The following is a 12,891-nucleotide window of genomic DNA, read 5'->3' as shown; positions in this document are numbered from 1 at the left end:
ATCACCTGAAATTACAAGGTTCAGTAGTTGATTCTTGAATATCTGCCGCACAGTGTTGGGCTCCATCTTTCCATTACTCCATGATATGAAGTTCCAGTGGCCTTCCTTCCTATTCTGAGCAAGGCCCCCTAAATTGTCTTGTAAAGACCAAATTACCTAAGCAAGCTACTCCAGTGCATGAGAAAAGGGATACCAAGTTGTCTTCAGGGATTTTTTTTTTTCTTGTAAACAGGCTGAATAAGGACAAAACATCAACAGCTTCGCTTTATGGCCTAGTTAGTTATTTTCACTTTGGGATTCTAAGTTGGAAGACCAGGGCACTTGCCTGCACCTATGGCTGTGAAGACCCAGGTTGTTTCCAAGGAGTAGTGTTTATAGTGGCAAAGTTTTGAGCTTAAGCAAGTTGTAAAATTTGTTCTGCCCAAAATACTAACTATAGAAGGGTGAGTACACTCGACCAGTTCACTGTAATGTTTGCATGAGTAGACAGGAAAATGGATTAATTATTGTTTGGGGTTTCTTTTGTTTTTGTTGTTGCTGTTGTTGTTTTAAGAGAGAGAGAGAGAGAGAGAGAGAGAGAGAGAGAGAGAGAGAGGGAATGTGAACGGGGGAGGGGCAGAGAGAGAGGGAGACACAGAATCCGAAGCAGGCTCCAGGCTCCCAACTGTCAGCACAGACCCCGACGTGGGGCTCAAACTCATGAACTGCGAGATCATGACCTGAGCTGAAGTTGAATGGTTAACCAACTGAGCCACCCACGCGCCCCCTTGTTTATTGTGTTTTTGTTGAAGTTTTTAAGGAGGGACCTAGATGACATTTTGAGTTACATTTCTTTTACAATAACTTGAAATATCCTTTTTATTTTTTTTAATTTAATTTATTTTTTTAATTTACATCCAAGTTAGTTAGCATATAGTGCAACAATGATTTCAGGAGTAGATTCCTTAATGCCCCTTACCCATTTAGCCCATCCCCCTTCCCACAACCCCTCCTGTAATCCTGTTTATTCTCCGTATTTAAGAGTCTCTTATGTTTTGTCTCCCTCCCTGTTTTTATATTATTTTTGCTTCCCTTCCCTTGTGTTCATCTGTTTTGTATCTTAAATTCCTCATATGAGTGAAGTGATATATTTGTCTTTCTCTGACTAATTTTGCTTAGCATAATACCCTCTAGTTCCATCCATGTGGTTGCAAACGGCAAGATTTCATTCTTTTTGATTGCTGAGTAATACTCCATTGCATATATACACCACATCTTTTTTATCCATTCATCCATCAATGGACATTCGGGCTCTTTCCATACTTTGGCTATTGTTGATAGTGCTGCTATAAACATTGGGGTGCATGTACCCTTTCGAAACAGCATACCTGTATCCCTTGGATAAATACCTAGTTGTGCAATTGCTGGGTCATAGGGTAGTTCTATTTTCAACTTTTTGAGGAACCTCCATACTGGTTTCCAGAGTGGCTGCGCCAGCTTGCATTGCCACCAACAACGCAAAAGAGATCCTCTTTCTCCGCATCCTCGCCAGTATCTGTTGTTGCCTGAGTTGTTAATGTTAGCCATTCTGCCAGGTGTGAGGTGGTATCCCATTGTGGTTTTGATTTGTATTTCCCTGATGATGAGTGATGCTGAGCATTTTGAAATACCCTTTTTAAATTCTTGGCAAGTAACTAGACCTATACATTTATCTTGGTTTAGATAGATGATCTTGCTTAAGCTTCAGAATATCTAAAATTTTGGTCTAACCTCTCATATTAACACTGTCAACTTACTGGTATAATTAATTTTCTGGACTGCAGCAGTGGAAGGGGACCCCACTACAGTTCTTCAGTGCTGTGCACACTGAGGTATTCTGTTGCTAAGTCATCAGGAAATCTGTGCGCCCCTCCTGTGTGCTAGGTCTGCTTTAAGTACTGGCAGTAGAGTGGTGATTAACGCCATGTTTTCTTAGGGTCTGTGCTCTAGAAATCACTACTGTCCAGTGCTTGGGTTTAGTTTTCTGTTGAGTGTAGCTTTCCTCCTGCCCCTGCCTCACACAATTCCAACACTTGAACCGCACTGCACAGCTCCCAGCTCCCTGAGAACATCACACTCATTCTCTCTCTCTCTCTCCTTTTCTCTGCCCCTGCTATTCTCAGTACCCGAAACATTCTCCACTTGTTTGTTTACCTGGCAAACTCCTCCACTTTAAGACAGAGCTCTAAAGTTATTTCATCTCTGAATCCTTTGCATCTTCTGCCAGCCCACGTTAATTGCCTTGACTTTAAACCACTGTCAGAAATTAATAAATACCCTTTCCAGAATTGGATTGGCATTTCTTTACTGGAAGAACATTGATTAAGTTGGGATTCCTAGGCATGTGTCTCCTGTCTCCACCTCTGGAGCTGGGAGGCTCCCTAGGCTATCTGGATGGGTTAGCTGAATGGTGAGCTAACTTGTGCTGCCATCAAGTGGTTCAGCCAGGCAGTGTGACTTAATTCTTCTGCAAGATCAAACTAGTCCGATTTCTGCCATGTATCTACAGAGAGAGGGAGGGTGATAATCTCATTGTGTAATCGGAAGGTATGATTATCAGACCATATTCATCCTGAGGCACTTAAAACTTTATGGTATCCTTGGCAGGCTTGTGATCTGTAAATGGGAACGTGTTTTTGATCTTTACTTTTCTGTAACCAGGAAACCCGAGACAGAGATGTGACACGGCTTGCTTATGCGCCTTCATTATTTGAGACAGAGCACAGTGCATATGCTTTCTTTTGCTTTGCTTTTGCTACTCAGCTTGGTGAACAACGTTTTCTTTCCTTATCCGTTGTATGAGCCTCAGCAAACATTTCATACTGTGTTAGTCTGAGATCTCTCTTCAGTTTGTGCTCTCATATACTGTATCCTTGCTGCAATATGGCTTTAAAAGTAAAGGCCTTTTTGACAAAATATTTTTGCTCTGTAAGTGGGAGATAGGTGGATAGTGACAAACAAATTCTCAAAAACCAAGAGTCACCTAATCAAAGTCTGCCCAGGTATGGAGGTACTTTGGGGACGTTAGTTTACTTAGTGCACATCTCAATTTTACTTCTGTACCTCTAGTAAAGTTTTTTATTTTGACCACCAGGTGTTGGATCCTTTTGTTTAATAGAAGTATCATTGTAATTTGTACTCTTTCCTCTCATGCATGTGTGATAAACAGAATACATTCCCTCTTTGGTGAAGAGACAAGCCCAAGTTACTTCAAGCTAGAAGGGTCCTTTTGCATCATGACTCAGTACCATTGTAATAGGGTTCCTTTATATTCTATGTTGGATCCTGTCCAAATGTATCAAACATAAGCAGTAGAGAACCTGACACTAGTTAAGTTCTTCTAACAGGTAGTGTTTAGACCTGTCATCCCACACCACCTCCATCAAGTGTCCCTTGCTTACCCAAGCTGTTGCCATATGGTCATAGTGTCTCCCCCACAAAGAACAAAAGAAAGAAAAGGCGAGGTGACCCTATCTTATTAGTAGCAAAGTTCATAAAGCTCAGATGCAGAATGATAATAAACTAGGGAAGAAGAGTGGTTGTCAAAGGCTGAGAAAGGGAAATGCTTAGTTTAGAGGGACCAAAGCTGGTAGAACCATCTTAATGAACCACAAATTGTGAAGACAATTAGCATCATCTCTTGAGGAGGATCAGATGTCAAAAATCTACGTGGTGGTTTTGTAATGGTGCTCAATTCAGAGTAGAAAGAGTATCCTATCTGGAATCTCTGCCCTCTAGATTTGTTCATTGCCTTCTTTTGAAAGGTTCACAGATGTTTACTTCTGCTTATATTTAATACTTTTTCAGTCTCATATTGTTTCATTGATAGATTGCCTTGTTACAGTTTACTTTATCTGTCATGTATCCTCTCAAGCTGGCTTTCCATGTGCTTCTCTCTCTCAAGATACACACTTTAGATTTCACCAAAAGGTTTCTGTGTTTGTGCCACTGAGAGCAATCAGGCGTCATTAGATTCTGGATTAGTTGCTTTCCTAATTACCAGTGTGTTTTTTTGGGGGGCGGGGGCTGTTGCCTTTCTAGAGTGTCCTGCCATTCTTCATAGCTACAAAGCTGTCTAAAATCCGAAAGCCCACTCTGGATACGCCCTCTGCAGAGACCTTCGTGAAGTCTGCGATTAAAACGGTGGGCTTGCAGTCCCGAACCACTGGATACCTGATCCATTCTCTTATGGTATGTAGATTTTCAAGTCTCAAATCAGTAGTTTGCTATGGGGTTTTCATTCCCACTGAGTCACAAAATAGCATGTGATGTATTAGCATATATGCATTGTCTAGACTTACTAACAAGGCATCTGTGTTGTGTTTTGTTTTTAAGTTTATTTATTTTGAGAGATAGAGAGAGAGTGTGTGTGGGTGTGGGTGTGTGCACAAGCCAGGGAGGTGCAGAGAGAGAGAGCGGGGAGAGAGAGAATCCCAAGCAGGTTCCACGCTGTCAGCATGGTTTTATTTTAGAAGTTACCTACAAAGAAAACAACAATAAAGTAAAACATAAGATCAGATGCTTTAAGTTAGCTCAAATTATAGGCTGTAATTACCTATCTCCCCATTTCTTTCCCTAGGGCTCGATAATTTCAGTCATGCCTACCTGGCTGTATTTTAAAATAACCACGAATATGGGCAAATCCACGCGGGCTCGCTATCTGAAGAAAGCCAAGAAGAATTAAGCATCGATAACTGCACTGAGTAGCTTGGCTGGGTGCACCAACCTACACAGGATTATGGCAAGACACCCCCCTCTCCAAAATCTGCGGTTGTCATTTATCAATTACTAATAAGGCTAAATGTTGTCATAATTGGGAGGAGAGCAGAAGTTGCTTTCAGGAATTCCAGACATATATTCTGGATCCTACCAGGAGTTATTTTGAAGTTTAATATAAATGCTCATATCAAATGGACATAGAACTAATACTAGCAAGAACAGTGTAATGGGAAGGAACATGATTGTAGCAAATCACAGAACGACAGAGACAGACGTAATGCTTCAGTGGTTTCGTCTGGCCAAAATGCCAACGATGATGATCTTTGTATTTTCTCTGAAATATACTTTAAAAAGTAATGGCCAGCTCCCCCCACCCCCCATTTTTTTTTTAAACACTTTTGGGGGAGTGGAGCTGAATTGATTCACTTATGGGAGGACATATTGCAATATACATCACTAGAAGGTTTTCTAAAAGTATGTCCCGGCTTGTACATTTATATGGAACTTTTTATGCTCAAAGGTAGCTGATCACATAAAAATAAGACATGAAATATGGAGTTCTTTTTGACACATGAAGCCTGCTAAAATATGCTTTCCTCTGATAACATATTTCTTTTCAGTTTAAATGCATGTAAATACTGAAGGCTATATGGTATGATTTATAAAGGTAAATGGACCAGAAAGTACACTGAGGTGGGCAGCCGCTTATGGTGTCACTAAAACCGTTATCCAGGAAAGTGGCTTGCTTAGTCCCCAGCCTCTTCTGTTTCTGCACTGCACCAATACTGCTCACATATGTGACCACACGCTATTCCCACCACAGTAATGATAACAGAGAAGTGGCCTTGTAGTTTTAAACTGATACCCTATTGATAGCAATATGACTAGTTTTAATAAAAGGTGATAGAACCATAGTGTTGATTGAAAAAATGTATTTCTTTCGTACTCGAAATTAAGGCTGTTTTTACACTGGCTTAATATAAATTGAGACTTACTTTTATCCTGCTCCATAACTTGTTTGAAGGAAATCATCAAGAAATAATTCAATATTGTGAAACATGCAATACAGAAGATAGGTCTTTACCAAGGCTGTGGTTCTTAGGCTCTGAGTTTTAAGCACTAGGAGATTTGTCCCAAAAAAAAAAAAAAAAAAGTAAATTGCAGTGTTTAGGCGTTTCTAGCTTTTAATTTTGCCAGCTGAGGACGCAAAATAAAAACAGGAAGATCCAAAGTACTATCTGTTGTTAGCATCATTATATAGTTGAAAAGGCATTTTAGTACCAAAAAAAGTAAGAACATAATCTCAGAATCATTTAAATTGAATTAACTTAATTTTATGAAAAACACACTGCCTTTTTTGCTCTCATTTTGTTGTAGAAAGGTGAAGCCACAGTGACCTGGGCAATATTTTATTTTACACATTGGTTGGTTAATGGTTGCAGGTGATAGCTTTCAGTGGAGAGTTGGTAGAACCGGGAAGGGATTGATTTACAAGCGTACAAAATACTTCCTCTTCTGTCCGAGTTAGAACATAGTTGCATTCTGATTAGGAAATCCCTTAGCAATCTCAAAACTTCTGAAGCTATAGCTTTTGCTACTTCAACTTGGCAACTAGTATCTCTTATATTTGACACTCAGGTTTGCAGATAAGTGCATGAAAGTCTGTTTCCAGGCACATGAAAAGAAAAAGCTCATGAAAGAGAAACCACCGTATTCCAAACTTTCAAAATAGCAGAGCACAATTTTTAGACCTAACTTTATATCAACTTGATATGTCTGATATGTGCCAGGTAAGGTCTGAACCCGAAAAAAGGAGAATAAAAGAGACCTGTAGATTCATATAGAATCAGCTCACCTCACAACACAGTAAGCCAGATTTTCATTTCCTGTTCTTCCATTGTTCCCACAGGGCAGCACGGGGGCGGGGCGGGGGGCACGGGAGGAACTGCCCTACACACATGATGACGTTGCCATTCTCATTTGTCTTTGTGCTCATCCCACGTGCGCTGGGAATGAATACAGATGTTCTGATCATTCTCAACTTCCTCAGATGTGGTCCTGTCCTAAATGAAGGAGGCCGTCTCATTTGATACTTAGTGCAAGAAAATCCGATAGCACTGAATTTTCTAGGGAGCGAACATTAGTGCGACACCACACAGACGGTGTCTATGTGGTGTGAGAGAGCTTTATTGTGATGACAATGAAATGAACTTTAAGTAGCACTCTAAGTGTTTAAGTCTGTTGACACCAAAAATTACCTGAGGTTGAGATGGTCCTGGGTTCTGCTACCTTCTCTGGAGTTTACCAGCATCAAAAGAAATCATCAGAGCTTTTTATTGAATATGTTGGAAACTAATTCAATTTAAAAAAAATTTTTAAGGACTCACTACTTTGTACTTTGATACTCCTCTCATGATGAAAACTTATAAATGTGGACAGAATTTAAGTTCCCTTGTGTAATGTATTTCTGTTGAGGATTATATGGAGACATCTAGTAATGGAACACTGTGTAGCATGTACATAAACATATTACATCAATGTTGATGTGATGATGGCATATTACAGCTTGTTCACTCTCCTTTTTACATGCGTCACTGAAAAGCAAGCAAAATGGGTAGGACAAAAGGATGTAAGGCAGGCTTGTCTTCCTAATTACAAAAGTTTCTAGACATACTATTGTGTGCGTTTATTGAGCACTAACCATGTGCTCTTCTGGATGCCAGAGAAACTATAGTGAACAAAGCAGACAAAAACTCTTGCCCCTGTAGAGCTTCCATGTGAACGGGGGGAAGGGGAGGCGAGCAAATTAGGGAGACAGGTTAAAAAACAAGCAAATAAAGAAAAATAATAACATAGTATAAGTCCTGTATGCCATGGGGGGAACATGAAGCAAGGTAAGGAGGAGGGGGAATCCACGTAGGTAGGGTAAGGGTGGGAGGCTTGTGAATTTAAATAAGATACTCATGGTAGGCCGTGGAGAAAGGTGGCATTTGAACAGTTCTGGGGAAGCCTTTCAGCTATGTGGGAGAAGGGCATATCAGGCAGACCAGCCTGTGCAAAGAACCCAAGGAGAGCGTGTGCCTGGTATGTTCCAAGAATAGCTAGGAGTGCATACATATACTCAAAGTGTATGCTAGGTGAACTCTTCCTTGAAGATTTCAGAGATCTAGGTTAGTTACGACTTTCTACCATAAAATTACCTTTTCGTTCTTGGTTATAATTCACGATCTTTGTATTGCTGAATTCAATTTGCTGGTATTTTATTTGGAATTTTTGCATCTCTATTGAGAACATTGGTTTGCAATCTTTCTCCTACTTGTCTGGCTTTCATATCAGTGTTATAAGTTCATTAAATGAGCTGGGACGTGTTGCTTATTTTACTATGCTCTGGAAGACTCTGTAAAAGATTGGAGCGATCTTTTTCCGTCGAAGCTTATAAAACCATCTGGCCCTAGCATTTATTTGTGGGAAGATTCTTAACTACCGATTATGTTGCTTTAATGGTAAATAAGACAACTCAAGCTTTATACTTTTTCTTCAGTTAATTTTGAAAAAAAAAATTATTTCTAAACATTTACTCATATTTCCCCCCCAGATTTATTAACATAATGTAATTCAAGGTATCTTTGTATTTTTTAAGCTTCCTCTTTCCTTTACCAATAATCTTTGTGTCCTCTCGTTTTCTTTTCCTTGACCATTTTGCTAGAAATTTGTCTCCTTTATTAGTTTTTTTAATGTTTATTTATTAATTAAAAAAAAATTTTTTTTAATGTTTATTTATTTTTGAGACAGAGAGAGACAGAGCATGAACGGGGGAGGGTCACAGAGAGAGGAAGACACAGAATCTGAAACAGGCTCCAGGCTCCGAGCTGTCAGCACAGAGCCCGACGCGAGGCTCGAACCCACGGACTGTGAGATCATGACCTGAGCCGAAGTCGGGCGCTTAACCGACCAAGCCACCCAGGCACCCCATAATGTTTATTTATTAATTTTTGAGAGAGAGTGAGCATGTGAGCAGGGGAGGAACAGAGAGAGAAGGAGAGACAGAGAATCCCAAGCAGGCTCCGCACTGTCAGTGCAGAGAGCCCAATGTGGGGCTTGAACTCAACCCATGAACTGTGAGATCATGACCTGAGCCAAAGTCAGATGTTTAACTGACTAAGCTACCCAGGCACCCCCTTTATTAGTTTTTAAAGAATTATCTTTTGGCTTTGTTGATCCTCTCTGCCCTTTTCACTTTATGGTCTCCTGATTTTTGGCAGTTTATTCTGTTACTTTTCTTATTTCATAAATTGAACATTTCATTCAGGTTTAATATTTTTTTCTATTCCGACATAAACATCTACTGTTCCAAGTTTAATTATCTTTTGCTACATTCCACAATTTGTGTGTGTGTGTGTGTATACATAAACATGTATATACACATTTTTTTGAGTGCTAATATTGAAATTCACATTAAGACTTCTTTGACCTATGAATTGTTTAGAAATGTTTTTATTTTTACTTTTTAATGTTTATTCTTGAGAGAGAGAGAGAGAGAGAGACTGAGTGCGAGTGGGAGAGGGGCAGAGAGTGAGAAGGAGACACAGAATCCGAAGCAAGCTCCAGGCTCTGAGCTGTCAGCACAGAGCCTGACGTGGGGCTTGAACTCACGAACAGCGAGATCAAGACATGTGCCGAAGTTGAACGCTTAACTGACTGAGCTGCCCGGGCGCCCCTAGAAATGTTTTTAAAAGCACAAATTCAAGTTTTTATAAATGCTATTTCCTTTTTGAAGAGCTTGTGTTGGTATCATCATTAATAAGACAGCTTTACATTTTGTGCATTTTGATATCATGGACTGAAGATACTATGTCACTTATGTGGTATTCCTGCCAAAAATTTATAATCTGAACCTAATCAAGTAGAAATATCAGAAAAATTGAGGGATATTTCACAATATAACCACCTTATATTTGTCAAAACCTTCAGATTAAAGAAGATTGAAGAAATGTCACAAGTAAATGTTACATGATCTTGGATTGAATCTTGATTAAGAAATTTTTGAGACAATGGGTGAGGTTTAAGAAAGGTCTGTAGAATATATAATAGCATTGTATCAATGTGAATTTCCTGAGTTTGATCATTGTACTGTGGTTATTCAAGGAAAAGCCCTTGGTTTTTAAGAAAATGCACACTAGAGGGGAGCCTGGGTGGCTCAGTCGGTTAAGCATCTGACTTCAGCTCAGGTCATGATCTCACGGTTCATGGGTTCAAGCCCCACTTCAGACTCTGTGCTGACAGCTCAGCATGGAGCCTGCTTCGGATGCTGTGTCTCCCTCTCTCTCCGCCCCTCCCCCACTCACTCACGCACTCTCTCTCTCTCTCAAAAATAAATAAACCATTAAAAAAAAAAAGAAAGTACACACTAGAGTATTTAGGGATAATGGGACATTATATTTGCAATCTTAAAAGGTTCATAAAAAATCATGTATACAGAAAACGATAAAGCAAATGTGTTAAAACGTTAACGTTGAAAGAATCTAGGTGAAAGGTAGTATTGGGAATTCTTTGTACTGCTTTGCAGATTTCCTATAAATCTGAAATTGTTTCAGAATACAAAAGTTAAATTTTTGTTACTGATTTCTAAATAATTGCATTGTGGTCAAAGAACATGTGAGTACGACACAGCTTGGGCAAGTCGGAACCATTCTCGACTTCAGTTTTGCCTTCTGAAAACGGAATAGTAACAGCACCTATCTTGTGGATTGTTGGTGAGCATGAATTCATATTTTTAAAGTACTCAGAATCTAGCCTGGCATATTTTACATATATATATATACACACACACACAGACACACACACCTGTTGTAGTGGCTGAATAATGGTCCCCAAAGATAACCAGGTCCCAATCCCTGTACCCTGTAAATGCTATTATCTTATGTGGAAAGAGGTCTTTGCAGGTTAATGGAGGATCTTGAGATGAGATGAGATTATCCAGATGGGCCCCATGGAATTCTAGATATCCTTAGTAGAAGGAAGATAACACACAGAAGAGGAGACAGCAGTGTGACCCCAGAGGCAGAGATTGCAATGTTGCAGCCACAAGTCAAGGAATGCCACTGGCCACCAGAAACTGTTAGAGGCCAGGAATGGATTATTCCCCAGAGGTTCTGGAGCATCCAGGGTCCAGCCAACATTTTGATTTTGGCCTAGCACCTGGCTTTGGACTTCTGGCCTCCAGAACTGTGAGGCAGTAATCTTGTTTTAAGCCACCGAGTTTATGGTAATGTTCCAGCAGCCATAGAAAACCAATAAAAATGTCAACTTTTTATTACTATTCTCAGAAATTTTATGAGATGTATTTTATGTCTATGGCCAATTTTTAAAACATACCATATGTGCTTTAGAAAAATGTTTATTTACTAATTGTTATCTTCTATATATGTCCATTAAGTTAAGCTTGTTAACTGAATCCAAATCTTCCACATCTTTGCTAACGTTTGTTTGCCTGACCTATCAATAGCTGAGAGAAGTGTTTTGAATTCCCTCACTGTAATGATGGATTGTCAGATTCCCCTGCTTTATCAGCCCTTGCTTCATACATTTTGAGGCTGTCTTGGTACATGAATAAAGTTAGAATCATGCCTTTCTGGTGAGTTGAACTCTTTTTTGGTCATGTAGTGACAATCTCATTACTAATGCTTTTTGCCTTAAAGCCTGTTTTCTGCAGTACCCAACTAGCTCTCTCTGCTTTATTTTGGTTAGTATTTAGTAGTATTTAGTTTTCAATCATTTTACTATTTTTCTATGTATCTTTCATGTAAATTCCAATTATCTGTTGAAAATCTACCTTTTTCACCTTCCTTTCCTCTGTTTTTATAAGTCTTCATAATAGTTTTAAAGTTCTTATCTGCTTCCTCCTGCATGTGGATCATCCATGGGTCTACGTATTTTTTTCTTTTGATGATCAGTCACATTTTTCTGCCTCCTTGCAGGTCCCATAATTTTTTCTTTCTTTTTTTTTTTTTTTGTATGCCAGACATTCCATATAAAAGAACCATTAAGACTGAAGTCAGTGTTATTCTCCAGAGAGGGTTTGCCTCTTCCCTGTTGGATAGGGTGAGTGAGAACTGATCACTCCAATCCAAACAGGTGTTGAGCCTGAGCTAAAGCTAGGTTGCCTCTTTATTAGACTCAGTGCCCCTGCAGTTCCAAATGTCAGTGGGATGAAACCTGTCACATGCTTCTTGTGGGCTCTTCCTCCTCAGAACTTTATTTTTTAAGCACAGTAAGACTATAGAAGGTTTCACCTTGTCTTCTCAGTCCCTTCCTCTCCCTTCTGTTGTTCTAGTACTCAGCAAATGTCTCAAAGGGCAAACTCTTGCATTTGGGGGTTCCTCCAGATTCCAATCCATCATGCCATCCTGATGGCTGCCAAAAGGTCTGTTGGATTCTCCTTCGCCTCATAGAAATGCCACTGCCTTTAGCAAGCCCAATCCTCAGCTCTTGCACTCAGAAAATGTCCCCGGAGAAAAACATGGCCAACGTACTTGGCCAGGGTTCTTTATCATTTTAGTTAAGCCCATTGTATCACAGATCTCTAGAGTCTTCAAAGAAAAACAAAACTCATTTACTTGTTTATTTCTATGTACAATGGAGTAATTGCTTGCTACTAATATGTCCCCCCCCCCTCCGCCGCCCCCGCAAAGTAGCATCTTCACTGAGGTTTTAGTTTTTGTTGTTACATTTGGTTCTTCAAAAATAGCTTTGCATTTTTTGATGATTTTGAATTAATGCTTGTAATACTTTTATTTATTTAAACGTTAAGCATCCTTATATTGTGTATCTAATAGTTCCCAAAAATCCAACAATTTTTTGGTAGATATTTCTACTGTTTCTGCTGACTCTTGCTAATGGTGCTTTAGTTCCCTGTATTTTCCATGATGTGTGTGTGTGTGTACACGTGTGTGTACACGTGTGTTTATGGTCACTAGAACTGCATGGGAATTATTCGAGGCCTTATTGAGTGTAAATTTGCCTGGTGGGATTTGTGTTTGCATTAGACATGGGGGCGCTACCAGTTTTCATCTGCCTTAAAATTCCTACTTTGTGCAGTTTTGGGGTTTTTGTTGTTCTTGGGTTTGGGGAAAAGGCCAGGGGGTTTGTGTAAAT

General features: G+C 39.6%; 1 protein-coding gene across 2 annotated transcripts in view; it reads left to right on the top strand.

Moving 5' to 3' along the window:
• The window catches only part of HSD17B12 (hydroxysteroid 17-beta dehydrogenase 12), a 165,109-nt gene extending 159,458 nt beyond the window's left edge, over positions 1 to 5,651 (top strand). For both annotated transcript variants that reach the window (XM_053203279.1, XM_015075703.3), the window contains 2 exons: positions 4,060 to 4,209; positions 4,598 to 5,651. In XM_053203279.1, coding sequence (XP_053059254.1) covers positions 4,060 to 4,209; positions 4,598 to 4,702 — 255 coding nt within the window. In that variant the 3' untranslated portion in view covers positions 4,703 to 5,651. The remainder of the gene's footprint in view (positions 1 to 4,059; positions 4,210 to 4,597) is intronic.
• Positions 5,652 to 12,891: the final 7,240 nt, after the last annotated feature.

The sequence above is a fragment of the Acinonyx jubatus genome, chromosome D1 (genome assembly GCF_027475565.1).
Source record: "Acinonyx jubatus isolate Ajub_Pintada_27869175 chromosome D1, VMU_Ajub_asm_v1.0, whole genome shotgun sequence".
Classification (NCBI taxonomy): domain Eukaryota; kingdom Metazoa; phylum Chordata; class Mammalia; order Carnivora; family Felidae; genus Acinonyx; species Acinonyx jubatus.
The sequence above is the reverse complement of the archived record's forward strand: the minus strand, read 5'-3'. Positions and strand labels throughout refer to the sequence as shown.